Genomic DNA, 21,110 nt, shown 5'->3' with positions numbered 1-21,110 from the left:
TCCAGCCATAGGTGTTAAGATTTTTTTCAGTTCCTCAAATGCAGCCATCCTCTCTTCACTGTGGAACTCTGTATATGCTACTGATTCTCTGTGAAATAGTCCTCTGCACCCCAGACCCCTCTGCCATTCCCTCCGCAAATGAAACCAGGAGAGAACAAAAACAAAGATCTACCATTTGGCAGACTACTGAATAGGCTTATACAACAGGTAACAAGAGCTGAATTGAGGTACACAGTAGAAACAGATGGAAGGTGAGAGAAATACTATAGGAACATGACAGAAAATAAAAACAAGCATTTCAGCAACTATATTGTACTAAAATGTGGCATGTCGAAACAAATCATCCTCAATGTGACTGCTATATTTCCTCAAACTGGATAAAATAATTTAAAAATACTGAGTTATGGTAAAACTAACTCAAATAGTAGACTAAATTATTTTCTATGAATCATTTGTTACTTAATTAACAGCCCACTGGGTTAGAGCAATGGTTTTCGAAATGTGGTCCCTTGAACTAGCAAAACTAGCATTATAGCGAAATTTGTTTTAAGTGTGAATTACTGAGCTCCATCCCAGACTTTCTGAATCAGAAATTCTAAGCATAGGGTCCAGAAATCCTGAACTGTGGAAACCCTTCAGGTGTTTCTGATATCGGTTCAAATTTCAAAGTCACAAGGTTAGGGGATATGGAAATAGTAGTAAACCAGTAAAATACCATAACCATAACAAAACTATCATCAGAAGGATGGAAACTGTAGAAAGAGTAAGTTAAGAATAATCAATTTAGTCCACTCTTTGTCTCACTGAAAGGCACTATAATTCACTTGGCGGGGGGGGGGGGGTGGGGGAGGGAATAAATATATCACCCTTGATGCATACAAGTAATGTAAGGCTCAAGGCTCTGATGAAATCATGCTGATAAAGGCCACCAAGGTACAACACCATTAAGTGTGTATGAAATTAAAGAAATCATGGATAATGAATTATAGCCATTTACTCATTATTTTGCCCTCTCATTCAATACATATTTACTGAACAAAATTATTATATAAGACATTATGCTAACAGCTAAAGCTGTGATAAATAGGTTTTCAATGAAAGCAGCAGAAATTTCAAAATTCAAAGCCTTTCTTTAAGTAATTTTGTTTGCTGCACTGAAACTCGTTTCCAGGGAATATTCTAAAGCAAAGGATAGTCAATTATGATTCTGTATTTCCACATATAACTCTACAATCAAATGTTAAGCGCTTTTTTAGTTTATCAATTAAATTGATATCAGTAGCTATGTGCCTAAGACAATATTAATTCTGATCCCCTAAAGTGAATATATAGTGTGTATGTGTCTGTGTATATACATATGCAACATACATTTATACACGTACATGTATAAATAACATATATAAGCTTTAAGACGAAAAAAACTGTTAACTAATAAGAATTGACAACAATTCATTTTTTAGGAATATTACCAAATTCCTTTTGATCACTGCTGGTAATTTTATGGCATGATCACCCCCTCTCCTCAGTATGTTCATTTTTATAAGTCCTATGTACCTATATCATTACCTCTTGGGAAGCAATACTTTTCAGTAGATAGATAAAGGCTTTGGAGTCAGATAGATATGACTTCAAATCCTTTCTCAGCTACTTAATTATCTATGTAATTAAACAAGTTTTGTAAGCCTCAGTTTTTCATCTTCAGGAAAATTTTAATAACAGTTTCATAAGATTATTGTGAGAATTTGGTTACTAACTAGTACACAATAGATGTTTCATATGTTATGCCCTTACTCCTTCTCTTTTTAAAAATGGCATTTTTCTCCTTCAGTCCGTTAATTATCCTTAAAGTCTTGTTACACTTCATACTGACAATCAGAAATGGGGCAATAATGAGATTTCTGCTCTAAAGGCTCCTCCTCAGACATGTTTTCCCATTACACCGATTCTTCTGAATATTTAAATACTGAAGTTGTAGTGCTGTGAAAAGACCTGTAGGGGGACTTAGGAGATTCAAGTCTAATTTCATTAATACCAGCATGTAGCTTGGGCTTTAGGGCTTCCCTGATGGCTTAGACAATAAAGAATCTGCCTGAAATCTAAGAGACCCAGGTTCAATCCCTGCGTGGGGAAGATCCGCTGGAAAAGGAAATGGCAACCCACTCCAGTAATCTGACAGGAAAATCCCATGGAGAGGAGCCTGGTGGGCTACAGTCCGTGGGCTCGCAAAAAGTCAGACATGACTGAGCTACTAACGTTCTTTTTCAGCTTGGGCTTTATCTCTTTTATGTCCTTGGATTGGGGTATTTCTCATGAAAATTAAAGGTGGTAGACAAAATAATTTGGTCTCTTCTTTGAAACTGTATGATTCTAAGGCGGGGGGTGGGGGGTAGTGCGCAGGGAGTGGTAAAATTCTTTTGGATCATCAGCAACTGGCCCCTGGGAATGTATCTTATTTCAGAAGGAATGCTCAAGATAGAAAAGTAAAACAAATTAAGAAAAAGCACGTGTGTTAATGCTCAGTCATGTCTGGCTCTTTGCAACCCCATGGACTATAGCCCACCAAGCTCTTCTGTTCATGGAATTCTCCAGGCAAGAATACTGGAGTGGGCTGCCATTCCCCTTCCAGGAAAGAATACTGGAGTGGGCTGCCATTCCCTTCTCCAGGGGATCTTCCCAATCCAGGGATCGAAATCAAGTCTCCTACATTGCAGGCAGATTCTTTACAACTAAGCCACCAAGAAAAAGTAGGAGACAGCAAAAAGACCAACCTAGCTCAAAATATCTCTGCTTCCTCACATTCATCCTGCTGTAATTGTTTTAGAGTAGAAATGTCTTCTTGTGTATAAATTTATGTGACAGAATTTTAACTTCCTGTAATACATGTGGTCTCACATACAAGTCCTTCTGGAACACTTTCTCAGTGACCATGGTGGTTAAGTATTGATAATTGATCTCTTTCTCCTCTGTTTTCTCATCACTTCTTCAATCTATCTAAAGACAGGCTTATATTTAGAAAGTCTGACCTATGAGTGTCAGCAACATCAAGTAAGAATTGTCTATTTTTTTAAATCTCAATATTGCACATTGTAGTAGATACCTTTCAGGTGTTTGCCTGGTTAACAATTTATCTTTAAGTGAAAGGCGGCATTACTGTCATTTCTCCTCACTTCTATTATCACATGCATTTATTTATTAAGAAATAACATTGTTTCTTACAGGCCCTTGGAGCAGCCCAAGTCATCTGTTGAAGTCAAGAGTATGAGAAAAGTTTGTTTTTATTTCAGTTCAGTACAAAAGCATTTATTTCCACTGAGACTAACTGGATCTTGCTTTATTTCATCCACATTATCTTCATAGGTTTTCACACAAAATCAGTAAGCAAAGCGAAGAAAAAGTAATATTTAACATTTTATATTTACTTCCCACTAACCATTCATTCAGACACCCAGGACCTAACCATGAGAGCACATGAGAACAAGAGATAGAAAGAAACTCTACTTTTCTCACAAGAGTTATTCATATTTTCCATAGTCCTTCTATTAACAAGGCCTTACAAACTGATTTCTAAAGCTCTGATTTAGAGAACCATTTCTTCAGCCACTCCTGTATACAAAACATTTCCTTCCAAACAGTCATTCTCCTTTACTAATCAAAAGGATATCATATTCTTTTGTGAAAAACCCCAACTGTACAACCATATAAATTTACAAAAAATTCACTATTTCTGTTATTCATCACATGATATCTATTTCTATCATGTGATTTTTCTAATAAAAAGAATCATTACTGCATTTACTAAGGAATTAGTTAACAATCAAAGGAACTTAATGCTCAAGAGTTGTAGACCTTTGAAATTTAACCTCTGTCATTTGGAAGCATCTCCTGTGAATCTTTGTACTTGGAAAATTTACAGTTAACAAATTAAGAATTTTTGTCAGAAACAGCTTGCCATGAATGCCACAAAAAACTAATTTCCTCTTAATACAGCCTGATTTATGAAAGACTCAAGATACATTAGTATTTTAAGTATTTACTTCAAAATTTTAGTGTTAACATTTTAACTTTTATGCCCAATATTTCTTGCAAAGAAGTACGAATGAGGTTTGCCATTCAGTTGTCTAAGACATACAGAGAAAGAAACAGGCATTTGATCAGCAGACTGACTTACGATCATGAAAGCCTAAAGGAAATAACCTAACAGATTAAAACATAAGAAACTGAAGTTCAAGGCTAAAGAATTACCTCTAATCATTCAAATTAAAAATTTTTTTAAAACTCACAAAATCAGTGAACAATGTAAATCAGAAAGGACCTAGTATAAAGACAGAAAAATTGCAATGACAATGAAAGACAACAGCTTAAACTTACTGGGTTATCAGTGGAATCGTCAGTCAACTGCAAACCAAAATAGTCACGCTCAGTCAAATCAAGATGCTTGAAGACTATATCCAATAGAACTTGCCCCTGATCATGTTTCTGGAAGAAAAACAAGAAGGAAATCAAACTCACAGGCTATATACTTACAGACTGTTAAAACTCTTGGACTCTTCTCTCACAATAAGTTTGCAACTGTTTTCATGCCAATGATTTGCTTGAGCAGAAGGACTTCATACATTACACAGTACTTTAAAAAGTCTGCCTCAGGGCAAATTGGTTCAGAGAGTCTATAATAAAAATGAAGATATAAGGAGAACTTTGCAAATGTCTTCTGCTTTCAGGTTATTCAGTTCAGTTGCTCAGTTGTGTCCAACTCTTTGCAACCCCATGGACTGCAGCATGCCAGGCTTCCCTGTCCATCACCGACTCCTGTAGCATACTCAAACTCATGTCCATCGCGTCAGTGATGCCACCCAAAGATCTCATCCGCTGTCGTCCCCTTCTGCTTCTGCCTTCAATCCTTCCCAGCATCAAGTTCTTTTCAAATGAGTCACCTCTTCGCATCAGGTGGCCAAAGTATTGGAGTTTCAGCTTCAACATCAGTCCTTCCAATGAACACCCAGGACTGATTTCCTTTAAGATTGACTGCTTGGATCTCCTTGCAGTTCAAGGGACTCTCAAGAGTCTTCTCCAACAGCACAGTTCAAAAGCATCAATTCTTCTGTGCTCAGCTTTCTTTATAGTCCAGCTCTCATATCCATACATGACTACTGGAAAAACTATAACTTTGACTAGATGGACCTTTGTTGGCAAAATAACGTCTCTGCTTTTTAATATGCTATCTAGGTCGGTCATAGCTTTTCTTTCAAGGAGCAAGCATCTTTTAATTTCATGTCTGCAGTCACCATCTGCAGTGATTTTGGAGCCAGAGAAAATAAAGTCTCTCACGGTTTCCATCATTTCCTCATCTATTTGCCATGAAATGATGGGACTGGATGCCATGATCTTCATTTTCCTGAATGTTGAGCTTTAAGCCAACTTTTTCACTCTCTTCTTTCACTTTCATCAAGAGGCTCTTTAGATCTTCTTCGCTTCCTGCCATAAGGGTGGTATCATCTGCATATCTGAGGTTATTGACATTTCTCCCAGCAATCCTGATTCCAGCTTGTGCTTCATCCAGCCCGGCATTTTGCATGATGTACTCTGCATAGATGTTAAATAAGCAGGGTGACAACATACAGCCTTGACATACTCCTTTCCAAATATGTAACCAATCTGTTGTTCCATGTCCAGTTCTAACTGTTGCTTCTTGACCTGTTACTACATTAACTGCTGTATTTAATCCATGTCTTATTGTCCTTTAAATTATGACACGAAAGTGACATATTTGACTAAATACAATTTAAAATTTGCGTGTGTAGAATAAATAATGTCACAAAAAAGAAAATAAAAACCGAGAAACTGATTTGTAGGAAACTGATACTATTGTAATTATGCAAATACACAGGAAACTTTAGAAAAATATCTCATTTTAACCTCACACCAATTTTATCATGTAGGCATTACTACTGTTGTAGTAATAGAATAGTTAATTCCAACTTGCCAAAGTCCCATAGCTACTAAGCTGTGGAACAAACAGAATGATAACTCTCTAAAGAAAAGTGTAACTAATCAATAAAACATGGAGAAACTACTAACACGTTCAGCAATAAAAGAATCAAAGTGGAAAACCATAGTGACACATTATGAGCAAAGCGAAAAGTGAAAGTCACTCAGTTGTGTCCGACTCTTTGTGACCCCATGGACTATACAGTCCATGGAATTCTCCAGGCCAGAATACTGGAGTGGGTAGCCCTTTCCATTCTCCAGGGAATTTTCCCAACCCAGGGATCAAGCCCAGGTTTCCCACAATCAACCAAAAAGTAAAATACAAGGAGCAAGGTGAAAGTCACTTGATGCTGTTAACCTTGTAGACAGGTTTATCTATCCAGAAAGCACTTTGGAAACATTAGCAAAAGCAACAGCAGATGAGAAGGGTCATCAAGTGCCAGGTTTCCACCTCTCTAATCTACCTTCCTGATGTTGGCTGCATTTATAGGCTGTTAGTAAGATGGCCAGAGCAATGTCAAAATTAAAACCCACAGGTTCAAAAGGAGAATCTTCATTGTAAAAAGCTTCCCTTCCTGTTTCAGGGCCTCATACAGTTTCATCAATGGTAGGAACCATGTGCTTCAAACAGTGCTTCACAATGAAGGTCCCCATCTGAATAACCTGTGAACATTTTCCACATTAATGCAACTCAGCTCCTCGACCCCTCTACCATTCTCATAAAACTGGCCCAAGATAGAAAGGGGAGCAGACAGTTCAGTTCAGTAGTTCAGTCATCTTCGACGCTTTGTGATGCCAAGGACTACAGCATGCCAGTCCATCACCAACTCCTGGAGCTTGCTCAAACTCATGTCCATTGAGTTGGTGATGCCATCCAACCATCTCATCCTCTGTCATACCCTTCTCCTTCTGCTTTCAATCTTTCCCAGCATCAAGTTCTTTTCAAATGAGACAGTTCTTTCTTTGCATCAGGTGGCCAAAGTATTGGAGCTTCAGCATCAGTCCTTCCAATGAATATTCAGGGCTAATTTCCTTTAGGATGGACTGGTTGGATCTCCTTGCAGTCCAAGGGATTCTCAAGAGTCTTCTCCAACATCACAGTTCAAAAGCATCAATTCTTCGGTGCTCAGCTTTCTTTATGGTCCAACTCTCACATCTATACATCACTTCCAGAAAAGCCATACTTTTGACTAGACGAACCTTTGTCACCAGAATAATGTCTCTGCTTTTTAATATGATGTCTAAGTTGGTCATAGTTTCTCTTCCAAGGAGCAAGAGTCTTTTAATTTCATGTCTGCAGCCACCATCTGCAGTGATTTTAGAGCCCAAGAAAATAAAGTGTCTCACAGTTTCCATTGTTTCTCCATCTATTTGTCATGACGTGACAGGACCAGATGCCATGATCTTTGTTTTTTGAATGTTGAGTTTTAAGCCAGCATTTTCACTCTCCTCTTTCATTTGAATCAAGAGGCTCTTTAGTTCCTCTTTGCTGTCTGCCATAAGGGTGGTATCATCTGCATATCTGAGGTTACTGATATTTCTCCCTGCAATCTTGATTCCAGTTTGTGCTTCATCCAGTCCAGCATTTCACAAGATGTACTCTGCATGTAAGTTAAATAAGCAGGATGACAATATACAGCCTTGACTTACTCCTTTCCCAATTTGGAGGCAGTACATGTCCGTTTCTAACTGTTACTTCTTGACCTGCATACAGATTTCTCAGAAGGCAGGTAACGTGGTCAGGTATTCCCATCTCTTGAAGAATTTTCCACAGTTTGTTGTGATCTACACATTCAAAGGTTTTAGCGTAGTCAATGAAGCAGATGTTTTTCTGGCATTCTCCTGCTTTTTCAATGATCCAACAGATGTTGGCAATCTGATCTCTGGTTCCTCTGCCTTTTCTAAATCCAGTTTAAAAATGCATAAGTTCCTAGTTCACATACTATTAACGCCTGAAGTGGAGAATTTTGAGCATTACTTTGCTAGCATGTGAGATGAGTGCACTTGTGCAGTAGTTTGAACATTCTTTGGCATTCTTTCTTTAGGACTGGAATGAAAACGGACCTTTTCTAGTCCTGTGGCCACTGCTAGGTTTTCCAAATTTGCTCACAAATTGAGTGTAGCACTTACACAAAATTGTCTTTTAGGATTTGAAATAGCTCAACTGGAATTCCATCACCTCCACTAGCTTTGTTTGTAGTGATGCTTCCTAAGGCCCACTTGACTTCACATTCCAGGATATCTGGCTCAAGGTGAGTGATCACACCATCGTGATTATCTGAGTCATGTAGATCTTTTTTGTATAGTTCTTCTGTGTATTCTTGCACCTCTTAATATCTTCTACTTCTGTTAGGTCCATACCATTTCTGTCCTTTATGTGCCCATCTTTGCATGAAATGCTCCCTTGGTATCTCTAATTTTCTTGAAGAGATCTCTAGTGTTTCCCATTCTATTTTCCTTTACTTCTCTGCATTGCTCACTTAGGAAGGCTTTCTAATCTCTCCTTGCTATTCTTCAAAACTCTGCATTCAGATAGATATATCTTTCCTATTCTCCTCTGCCTTTCAGTTCTCTTCTTTTCTCAGCTACTTGTAAGGCCGCCTCAGACAACCATTTGGCTTTTTTGCATTTCTTCTTTTTGGGGATGGTTTTGATCACACCTCTTGTACAATGTCACGAACCTCCGTCCATAGTTCTTCAGTCTGTCTATCAGATCTAATACCTTGAATCTATTGGTCACTTCCACTGGATAATCACAAGGGATTTGATTTAGGTCATACCTGAATGGCCTAGTAGTTTTCCCTATTTTCTTCAATTAAATTCTGAATTTTGCAATAAGGAGTTCATGATCTGAGCCACAGTCAGTTCCTTGTCTTGTTTTTGCTGACTGTATAGTGCTTCTCCATCTTTGGCTGCAAAGAATATAATCACTCTGATTTCAGTGTTGACCATCTGGTGATGTCCATGTGTAGAGTCATCTCTTGTGTTGTTAGAAGAGGGTGCTTGCTATGACCAGTGCATTCTCTTGGCAAAACTCTATTAGCCTTTCCCCTGCTTAATTTTGTACTCCAAAGCCAAACTTGCCTATTACTCCAGGTATCTCTTGACTTCCTACTTTTGCATTCTAGCCCTCTATGATGAAGAAGACATCTTTTTTGGTGTTAGTTCTAGAAGGTCTTGTAGGTCTTCATAGAACCGTTCAACTTCCACTTCTTCAGCATTAGTGGTTGGGGCATAGACTTGGATTACTGTGATACTGAATGGTTTGCCTTGGAAACAAAGAGAGATCATTCTGTCGTTTTGAGACTCACCCAAGTACTGCATTTTGGACTCTCGTTGATTATGAGGGCTACTCCATTTCTTCCAAGGGATTATGGCCCACAGGAGTAGATATAATGGTCATCTGAATTAAATTCACCCATTCCAATCCATTAGTTCACTGATTCCTAAAATGTCAATGTTCACTCTTGCAGTCTCCTATTTGACCACTTCTAATTTACCTTGATTCATGGACCTAACATTTCAGGTTCCTATACAATATTGTTCTTTACAGCATCAGACTTTACTTCCATCACCAACCACATCCACAACTGGGTATTGGTTTTGCTTTGGCTCAGCCTTTTCATTCTTTCTGGAGCTATTTCTCTACTCTTCTCCAGTAGCATATTCCATACCTACCGACCTGGGGAGTTCATTTTTTAGTGTCATATCTTTTTGCCTTTTCATACTCTTCATGGGATTCTTAAGTCAAGAATATCAAAGCGGTTTGCCAATCCCTTCTCCAGTGGACCATGTTTTGTCAGAACTCTTCACCATGACCCACCCATCTCAGGTGACCCTACATGCCATGGCTCATAGTTTCATTGAGTTAGACAAGGTTGTGATCCAAGTAAACAGTTTGGTTAGTTTTCTGTCATTGTGGTTAGTCTTTAAGACTGACTGAACATTACTGTTTTTAAAAAGCTAATAAGGTGAGTCTAATGTGCTTGTTTAGAAAAAAGAGTAGATGCATTTTCCCCTATACCGCCACCTGAGTGAAATCAACAAACAACAACAAAAGGAAGATAAACATTTTTTTTAACTCTGAAAGAAAAGAAGTAGCAAGCAGCAGGGCTAGGGAACTCCTTGTGTTTTCTTTCTATTTCTTTGTACTGAAATGACATTCACACAATGCAAAAGTAACCATTCATGAGTATGCAGTTTTGGGAATTCCCTGATGGTTCTGTTATTTAAAATCTGCCTGTTAAGGCAGGGGACACTGGAGGAACTGATGTTGAAGCTGAAACTCCAATACTTTGGCCACCTGATGCGAAGAGCTGCCACATTTGAAAAGACCCTGATGCTGGGAAAGACTGAGGGCAGGAGGAGAAGGGGATGACAGAGGATGAGATGGTTGGATGGCATCACTGACTCGATGGACATGGGTTAAGCTGAACTCCGGGAATTGGTGATGGACAGGGAGGCCTGGCATGCTGCGGTTAATGGGGTCGCAAAGAGTCAGACATGACTGAGAGACTAAACTGAACTGAACAGGTTTGATTTCTGGTCCACAAAGCTTCCAAATACCATGGGACAACTAAGCTTACCCATGATAACTACTGAGCCCGCAGACTCTAGTGCCTGTGCTGTGCAACTAGAAAAGCGACCGCAATAACAAGCCTGCTCACCACTAGAGAAAGTCTGCATGCAGCAACAAATACCCAGTACAGCCAAAAATAAACAAACAAGTAAATAAATAAATTACAAATAAACAAAAGTGTGCAATTTGTTGCATTACTATATTCATCATTTCTATCTAGTATCAAAACATTTCCATCAACACCAAAAGAATACCATATCCATCAAACAGTATCTCTTATCCTAGCCCTGGCAACCACTCATCTGCTTTCTGTCTTTATGGATTTACTTACTATGAATATTTCATGTAAATGGAGCTGAACAATATGTGGCCTTTAGTATCTGGTTCCTTTCACTCAGCACTAATGTTTTCAAGGTTCCATTCTGTACTATGTAATTACATTTAAATCCTTCTTACGGTTAAATAATATCCCATTATAAATTATATATTATACATTATATATTATGTTTGTTTGATAAACAAACATAACAGTTTGTTTATCAGTCAGTGGACATTTGGGTTGTTTCCACCTTCTGGGTACTGGCATTATGTACAAGTATCTACAATGGCAGATTTTATTTTTCTGGGCTCCAAAATCACTGCAATGGTGTCTGCAACCATGAAATTAAAAGACGCTTACTCCTTGGAAGGAAAGCTATTACCAACCTAGACAGCATATTAAAAAGCAGAGACATTCCTTTGCCAACAAAGGTCCATCTAGTCAAGGCTATGGTTTTTCCAGTAGTCATGTATGGATGTGAGAGTTGGACTATAAAGAAAGCTGATTGCCGAAGAATTGATGCTTTTGAACTGTGGAGTTGGAAAAGACTCTTGAGAGTCCCTTGGACTGCAAGGAGATCCAACCAGTCCATCCTAAAGAAAATCAGTCCTGAATATTCACTGGAAGGACTAATGTTGAAGCTGAAACTACAATACTTTGGCCACCTGATGCAAAGAACTGACTCATCTGAAAAGACCCTGATGCTGGGAAAGATTAAAGGCAGGAGGAGAAGGGGACGATAGAGGATGAGATGCTTGGTTACTGACTCAATCGACATGAGTTTGGGTAGACTCCGGGGCTGGTGATGGACAGGGAAGCCTGGCGTGCTGCAGTCCACGGGGTCGCAGAGTCAGACACAACTGAGCGACTGAACTGAACGACAAGTATCTGAGTGTCTACTTCCAACTCTTCTAGGTTCACAGGCAGAAGTGGAATCAATGGGTTATATGGAAATTGTTTGCCTTTTTCAGGAACCACCAAACACTTCTCCACAGCAGCAGAACCATTTTACATTCCTACCAGCAATGCCCGAGGGCTTCAATTGCTCCTCAGCCTTGCCAACATTTTTTCTATTCTTTTGATTAAAGCCATCCTACTGGGTATGAAGTAGTACTTCACTGAGATTTTTGATCTGATTTGCATTTTTATAGTAACTAATAATGTTGAGCATTTTTTTTCATGTGCTTGTTGGACATTTGTATATCTTTGGAGAAAGGTCTGATCAAGTCCTTTGCCCATTTTCAAAATTGGATTGATAATCTTTCTGTTGTTGGGTTCTTTTTATATTCTAGATGCTAGACCCTTATCAGATATATAATTTGTGAATATTTTATTCCTTACCATAGGTGTTTTTCCACTTTCTTGATCATATACTTGTATACACAGAAGTTTTAAACTTTTGTGAAACCCAATTTATTCATTTTTTATGCTTGTGCTTTCAGTGTCGTGTCATATCTAAGTACTTATTGCTAAATCCAAGGTCATAAAAAATTATCTATATATGTTCTTAAAGTTTTAAATCTTACATGTAGTTCCTTTAGTCTTTCTGAGTTTGTTTTTGTATATGGTAGCCATATACCTAGCTAAGGATGAAATTTCATTTTTTGCATGTGGCTATCCAACTGTCCAAGCATCATTTGTTGAAGAAACTATTCTTTCCTCACTGAATACTCCTGATAACTTTGTTGCAAATCTGCTGACCACAGATATATGAGTTTATTTCTAGACTCTCAAGTTTTCTTTTTACCTCCCACATACCAAAGACTTGGTACTAGCGACTCTTACAACCCAGAAACACCAATAGGCTGGATGGAAAGAGGCCACGTAAACCTGTTTTCTCCAGCAAATGACCAAGAAAAGGATACCTAAAGCAGGACAGAAACCATACTGCTAATGCTGATTCAAATCCTGTCAAACCCAATGGAAAACACAGCACCTGTCTCCAACAGCACCATGGAAATCCAGTAAGGAGCCTGGAGTTCTATCTGCCTACTGGTACTGCTGCATCAAGTGGGAAGCCTAGTCATCTACTCTTTCCCAATCAACAGCAAGCCGCAATACATAGTCTCTCCCCAGGCATCGTATCAGCTGAAGCTGAAGACACAGGCTGAACCTCTGACTAGTGGTAACAGGCAGTGCTAAGATCCCTCCATTGGGGTGGTGACAGCAGGAGCCGAGAGGGAAGCCTAGACTCCCACCTCCACCCAGCTGCAGTAGGAGCGTCTGCCAAACAAAACGAAACAGGACGATCTGGGAGGGGAGGCTGCTAGAAAAAGAGAAAGCTAAATCCTGAAATAAAAATTTAAATAATGAACCATATGTAAAACTGACCAAAGTTAAAACAGCAAAGGTTTAAAACTTACAGTGTGGAATACATGTATAATTTTGAGTAACGTCTCTAGATAAAACACACACACATGTATAATTTTGACACGAACACACACACACACACCACCAAAACAGTAATGCAAAGGATCTGGAAACTAGATTGCCATTAGGACCACAACTCAAAAAAGCAGTCCAGGATGTGTTTACTACCAGGTTGACTCTGTGCTACAAAGCAGATTAAATATAATCCACAATCTCATAATAGATTGTCCCAAATGTCCAGGATACTAACTAAACTCAGTAATCATAACCAGGAAAATTGCAACTAGAATAAGAAAAAAAATCAACAGATGCCAACACTGACATGACTCAGATGTTGGAATTATCTAACAAGTGTTTTGAAGTAGCTATCATGAAAATGTTGCAATGAGCCATTACAATGTTGTTTAAAAAATAGAACATTTCCGCAAAGAAACATAAGATATAAAAGAACCATATGGAAATTATATAACTAAAGAATACAGTAATGAAATAAAAACTGACTGGATGTGCTCAATAGAAGAATGAAGATGACAAAGAAAATAATGAATTTCAAGACAAATTGATTAAAAATTACTCAGTCTAAACAACACAGAGAAGATAGATTGAAAAAAAAAGAAAAAAGACCGCATCCTTAGAGACCTATGGGACAAGAAGAAAAGATGTAACAGTCATGGCACTAGAGTACTTAGAAGAGAAAGAGCTTCAGGATGATAAAATATTTGAGAAATTCACTAAAATTTTCACAAGTTTGGCAAAAAGTAAAAACACGGATCTAAGAATCCAAGTGAGGGTTTCCCTAGTGGTTCACTGGTAAAGAATCCACCTGCCAATGAAGGAGACACAGGTTCAACCCCTGATCCAGGAAGATCCCACATGCCGTGGAGCAGCTAAGTGCAGGCACAGCAAATACTGAGCCTGTGCTCTAGAGCCCAGGAGCCACAGCTACTGAATGCTGCGAGCCCTAAAACCCGTGCCCTGCAACTAGAGAAGCCACCACAGTGAGAAGCGTGCTCACTGCAACTAGACAGCAGGACCTACTCATTACATCTAGAGCAAAGCCCCATGCAGCAGTGAAGAACTGGCACAGCCAAATAAATAAAATTATATACGTTAAAAAAAAAATACAAGTGAACTTCAATCAAATTGAATCCAAACAAATCTACCCAAGACACATCATGATCAAACTACTGAAAACAAAATGAAGAGGAAAAACCTTTAAGGCAATAAGAATTTACCTATAGGGAATGATAGCTCAATTAGAATATGTTTATCATCTGCAACCATAAGACCAGAAAAAATGGCACAACATTCTCTAGGTACTGAAAGAAAAGAACTATCAACCCAGAATTCATTATTAAGAGAAAATATTGCAAGGCAAAGAAACATAACTGAAGAAAGTAGGGAAAATCCCTAGGCCATTCAGGTATGACCTAAATCAAATACCTTAGGATTATACAGTGAAGGTGACGAATTAACTCAACAGATTAGATTTGGTAGACAGAATACCTGAAGAACTATGGACAGAAGTTTGTAACACTGTACAGGACGCAGTGACCAAGACCATCCCAAAGGAAAGAAATGCAAGAAGGCAGGGTGGTTATCTGAGGAGGCTTTACAAATAGCTGAGGAAAGAAGAGAAGTGAAATGCAGGGGAGAAAGGGAAAGATACACCCAACTGAATGCAGAGTTCTACAGAATAGCAAGGAAGAGAGAAGGCCTTCTTGAATGAACAATGCAAAGATACAGAGGAAAACAACAGAATGGGAAAGACTAGAGATTTCTTCAAGAAAATCGAGGATATCAAGGGAACATTTCATGCAAGGATGGTCACAATAAAGGACAGAAACTGTAAGGGTCAAACAGAAGCAGAAGAGATTAAGAAGAAATGGCATAACACACAGAAGAACTATACAGAAAAATGTCTTAATGATGGGATAACCATGATCGTGTGGCCACTCACCTAGAGTCAGACATCCTGGAGTGTGAAGTCAAGTGGGCCTTAGGAAGCATTAGTGAAAACAAAGCTAGTGGAGGTGACAGAATTCCAGCTGAGCTATTTTAAATCCTAAAGATGATGCTGTTAAAGTGCTGTAACTCAATATGTCAGCAAATCTGGAAAACTCAACAGTAGTTACAGGACTGGAAAAGGTAGTTTTCATTCCTCTCCAAAACAAGGGCAATGCCAAAATATGTTCAAACTACCGTACAACTGTGCTGATTTCATATCCTAGTAAGGTTGTGCTCAAAATCCTTCAAGCTAAGGTTCAGCAGTAATGTGAACCAAGAACTTTCGGATATACAAAATGGGTATCGAAGCTGGGTTTTGAACAGGCAGAGTAACAGGAGATCAAATTGCCAACATTCACCGGATTATGGAGAAAGAAAGAAAATTTCAGAAAAATATCTACTCTTGTTTCATTGACTACTACACTAAAGCTAAGCACCAAAGAATTGATGCTTTTGAACTGTGGTGTTGGAGAAGACTCTTGAGAGTCCCTTGGACTGCAAGGAGATCCAACCAGTCCATTCTGAAGGAGATCAGCCCTGGGTGTTCTTTTGGAAGGAATGATGCTAAAGCTGAAACTCCAGTACTTTGGCCACCGCATGCGAAGAGTTGACTCATTGGAAAAGACTCTGATGCTGGGAGGGATTGGGGGCAGGAGGAGAAGGGGACGACAGAGGATGAGATGGCTGGATGGCATCATGGACTCGATAAACGTGAATCTGAGTGAACTCTTGGAGCTGGTGATGGACAGGGAGGCCTGGCGTGCTGCGATTCATGGGGTCTCAAAGAGTCAGACACGACTGAGTGACTGAACTGAACTGAACTAAAGCCTTTGACTGAGTGGATCACAACAAATTGTGGAAAAATTCTTAAGGAGATGGGAATACCAGACCATCTTACCTGCCTCCTGTGAAACCCGTATGCAGGTCAAGAAGCAATAGTTAGAATTGGACATGGAACAACTGACTGATTCCAAATTGGGAAAGGAGTATGACAAAGCTTATATTGTCATCCTGCTTATTTAACTTACTTGCAGAATACATCATACAAAAAGGCAGGCTGGATGAATCACAAACTAGAATCAAGACACCCAGGAGCAGTATCAACAACCTCAGATATGTAGATGATACCACTCTAATGGCAGAAAGTTAAGAGGAACTAAAGAGCCTCCTGATGAGGGTGAAAGAGGAGAGTAAAAACGCTGGCTTGAAACTTAGCGTTAAAAAAGCAAATATCACGGCATCCAGGTCCATCACTCCATGGCAAATAGAAGGGGAAAAAGTAGAAGCAGTGACAGATTTTATTTTCTTGGGCTCCAAAGCCATTGCGGATGGTGACTGCAACCATGAAATTAAAAGACACTTGCTCCTTGGAAGGAAAGCTACGACTAACCTAGACAGCGTATTAAAAAGCAGAGAGACCACTTTGCCAACAAATGTCTAAATAGACAAAGATATGGTTTTCCAGTAGTCATGTACCGATGTGAGAGCTGGACCACAAAGAAGGCTGAGTGCCAAAGAACTGATGCTTTCAAATTGTGGTGCTGGAGAAGACTCCTGAGAGTCCTGTGGACTATAACAAGATCAAAGCAGTCAATGCTAAAGGAAGTTAACCCTGAATATTCACTGCCAGGACTGATGCTGAAGTTGAAGCTCCAATACTTTGGCCACTGGATGTGAAGAGCAGACTCACTGGCAAAGACTCTGATGCTGGGAAAGACTGAAGGCAAAAGAAGAGGGCAGCAGAAGATGAGATGGTTAGATAACATCACTGACTCAGTGGACATGAATTTAAGCAAACTCCAGGGGATAGTGTAGGACAGAGGAGCCTAGTATGTTGCAGTTCATGGGGTTGCAGAGTCGGACAGGACTTAGCAATTGAACAACAATAAATGAAGGGTAAATAATGACATTCTCAGGAAAAACAAAAAGTTAAACTAATTTATCATCAACAGGCTACCACTAAAAGAATGCCTAAAAGAAGCTCTCTAGCCAGAAAGGACATAATAACATGAAGAAACGCAGAAAAATAGAAAAGCAATGACTAGGTGAAACTGAGAAATACATAAAAGCCTATCCTCTTCAGTATTAAATTATGATTGATGGTTAAAGCAAAACATTTAACTTTATCTGATATGCTCCCAAATGTACGGAAAAAAAAAAAATCAAGACAATTATAAAGGTGGGAGGAGGTAAAAGTACACGTAAAGGTACCTAAGTCTTCTATACTCCACTCAAGGTGGTAAAATGCTATTACCAATATTCTATGATGATTTATATATGTAAAATGTAGTAACAAGAGCAACCACCACCAAAAACAAACAAAAAAACCTACCCAGAGATACTAAAAAATACTAAAACAAAAAAAATGAAATTCTTTTGAATGCTCACATAACGCATTTGAAAGGCAAGAAAAAGAAATGCAAAACATAAAAACAGGAAGCAAGTAAAATATGGCAAACTTAAACACTAACATAATAATATTAGGAAAGTACATGGTCTAAATATACTAATTAAAATGCAGAGATTTTATATTGATGTATAGTTGATTTACAATGTTATGTTAATTTTTTATGTATTTATTTAATATTATTTTCCATTATGGTCTATCACAGGATGTTAAATATAGCTCTCTATGCTATACAGTAGGACCTTATTTATCCTAAAACACAGAGATTGACAAAGTAGGAAAAAAACCATAATCCAACTACATGCTACCTAAAAGAAATTTACTTCAAACATAATATCAATAATATATATGTAAGCAAAGGGACAGAAAATTTCAAAACTGTTTTGTTTCTTACCCCTTTTGAAAAGAAAGGGATAAGAAAAAGATACATCCTATAAACATTAATTTTAAAAAGTAGGTTTGAGAGAAAGTAACTTTAGCAGGGGTAAAAAGGACATTAAAAAATACTTCTACACAAAAGAATACACTCAGAAAACTAATGAACCAAAAATTAAAAGAATCCAAAGAAAATTAGAAAATACGAAAGGCAAAAGGATAACTAAAGATGTCAACAATTAAGTAATTGCTAGAATTATTAAATAGAAAATTAGCAACAATATAGAACTCAATGATATATCAACAAACAGGATCTGACATTTAAAGAACATTCTACTCAACAACGGAATACTCATTCATTTCAACTGTCTATGGTAATAAAACAAACCTTACCAAACTGAAAACTGGTATCATACAGAGCATGTTATATAATCATAATCAATTGAAAATAGAAAACTGCAGAGAGATAAGAAGAAAAATTTAGAAACTAATCACCTGGTGGGGGGCAGCGAGGGCAGGGACACAGTTTCAAATAATCTATAGGATAAAGAAGATTCAGGAAAATTTCTTTTAAAAAGGGATAGACCTCACACATCAGTAGACTAAGGTATAAGCTCCCTCATAATAAAAGTCAGAAAAAGAGCAAAATAAACAGAAGGAAGGGAGTAATACAGGTAAGAGCAGAAATCTACAGGAAAATTGGATATTTACATACAAAAGAAGGAAACTAAACCCTTATTTTAAAAAAATGAACTACAAATGAATCAAGTCCTAAAATTAATAGCTCAGTCAGTTCAATTGAGTCACTCAGTCATGTCCGACTCTTTGCCACCCCATGAATCGCAGCACGCCAGGCCTCCCTGTCCATCACCAACTCCCAGAGTTCACTCAGATTCACGTTCATCGAGTCCATGATGCCATCCAGCCATCTCATCCTCTGTCGTCCCCTTCTCCTCCTGCCCCCAATCCCTCCCAGCATCAGAGTCTTTTCCAATGAGTCAACTCTTTGCATGAGGTGGCCAAAGTACTGGAGTTTCAGCTTGAGTATCATTCCTTCCAAAGAAATCCCAGGGCTGATCTCCTTCAGAATGGACTGGTTGGATCTCTTTGCAGTCCAAGGACTCTCAAGAGTCTTCTCCAACACCACAGTTCAAAAACATCAGTTCTTTGGCACTCAGCTTTCTTCACAGTCCAACTTCTACATCCATACATGACCACAGGAAAAACCATAGTCTTGACTAGACGGATCTTTGTTGGCAAAGTAATGTCTCTGCTTTTGAATATGCTATCTAGGTTGGTCATAACTTTTCTTCCAAGGAGTAAGTGTCTTTTAATTTCATGGCTGCAGTCACTATCTGCAGTGATTCTGGAGCCCCCAAAAATAAAGTCTGACACTGTTTCCACTCTTTCCCCATCTATTTCCCATGAAGTGATGGGACCAGATGCCGTGATCTTCGTTTTCTGAATGTTGAGTTTTAAGCCAACTGTTTCACTCTCCTCTTTCACTTTCATCAAGAGGCTTTTGAGTTCCTCTTCATTTTCTGCCATAAGGGTGGTGTCATCTGCATATCTGAGGTTATTGGTATTTCTCCCAGCAATCTTGATTCCAGCTTGTGCTTCTTCCAGCCAGGCATTTCTCATGATGTACACTGCATAGAAGTAATAAGCAGGATGACAATATACAGCCTTGACGTACTCCTTTTCCTACTTGGAACCAGTCTGTTGTTCCATGTCCAGTTCTAACTGTTGCTTCCTGACCTGCATACAGGTTTCTCAAGAGGCAGGTCAGGTAGTCTGGTATTCCCATCTCTTTCAGAATTTTCCACAGTTTACTGTGATCCACACAGTCAAAGGCTTTGGCATAGTCAATAAAGCAGAAAGAGATGTTTTTCTGGAACTCTCTTGCTTTTTCATTGATCCAGCGGATGTTGGCAATTTGATCTCTGGTTCCTCTGCCTTTTCTAAAACCAGATTGAACATTTGCAAGTTCACGGTTCACGTATTGCTAAAGCCTGGCTTGGAGAATTTTGAGCATTACTTTACTACTGTGTGAGATGAGTGCAATTGTGCGGTAGTTTAAGCATTGTTTGGCATTGCCTTTCTTTGGGATTGGAATGAAAACTGACCTTTTCCAGTCCTGTGGCCACTGCTGAGTTTTCCAAATTTGCTGGCATATTGAGTGCAGCACTTTCACAGCATCATCTTTCAGAATTTGAAACAGCTCAACTGGAATTCCATCACCTCCACTAGCTTTGTTCGTAGTGATGCTTTCTAAGGCCCACTTGACTTCACATTCCATGATGTCTGGCTCTAGGTGAGTGATCACACCATTGTGATTATCTTGGTCGTGAAGATCTTTTTTGTACAGTTCTTCTGTGTATTCCTGCCACCTCTTCTTAATATCTTCAGCTTCTGTTAGGTCCAGACCACTTCTGTCCTTTATTGAGCCCATTTTTGCATGAAATATTCCCTTTGTATCTCTAATTTTCTTGAAGAGATCTCTAGTCTTTCCCATTCTGTTCTTTTCCTCTATTTCTTTGCACTGATCGCTGAGGAAGGCTTTCTTATCTCTTCTTGCTATTCTTTGGAACTCTGCATTCAGATGCCTACATCTTTCCTTTTCTCCTTTGCTTTTTGCTTCTCTTCTTTTCACAGCTATATGTAAGGCCTTCCCAGACAGCCATTTTGCTTTTTTGCATTTCTTTCCCATGGGGATGGTCTTGATCCCTGTCTCCTGCACAATGTTACAAACCTCAGTCCATAGTTCATCAGGCACTCCATCTATCAGATCTAGGCCCTTAAATCTATTTCTCATCTCCACTATATAATCATAAGGGATTTGATTTAGGTCATACCTGAATGGTCTAGTGGTTTTCCTACTTTCTTCAATTTAAGTCTGAATTTGGTAATAAGGAGTTCATGATCTGAGCCACAGTCAGCTCCTGGTCTTGTTTTTGTTGACTGTTTAGAGTTTCTCCATCTTTGGCTGCAAAGAATATAATCAATCTGATTTCGGTGTTGACCATCTGGTGATGTCCATGTATAGAGTCTTCTCTTGTGTTGTTGGA

The 21,110-nt window shown here is 38.7% G+C and overlaps 1 protein-coding gene across 10 annotated transcripts in view; it reads right to left on the bottom strand.

Moving 5' to 3' along the window:
- PTPN4 (protein tyrosine phosphatase non-receptor type 4) overlaps window positions 1-21,110 on the bottom strand; it is a 201,095-nt gene that overhangs the window by 118,574 nt on the left and 61,411 nt on the right. For 8 of the 10 annotated variants that reach the window (XM_027965040.3, XM_042243967.2, XM_015093457.4 and 5 more), the window contains exon 3: window positions 4,369-4,476. The exons of the other annotated variants lie outside the window; for them this stretch is intronic. In XM_027965040.3, coding sequence (XP_027820841.1) covers window positions 4,369-4,476 — 108 coding nt within the window. The remainder of the gene's footprint in view (window positions 1-4,368; window positions 4,477-21,110) is intronic. 10 annotated transcript variants of the gene reach the window in all.

Source organism: Ovis aries, chromosome 2 (genome assembly GCF_016772045.2).
Source record: "Ovis aries strain OAR_USU_Benz2616 breed Rambouillet chromosome 2, ARS-UI_Ramb_v3.0, whole genome shotgun sequence".
NCBI classification, from domain to species: domain Eukaryota; kingdom Metazoa; phylum Chordata; class Mammalia; order Artiodactyla; family Bovidae; genus Ovis; species Ovis aries.
This window is presented reverse-complemented; position numbering and strand designations above follow the sequence as displayed.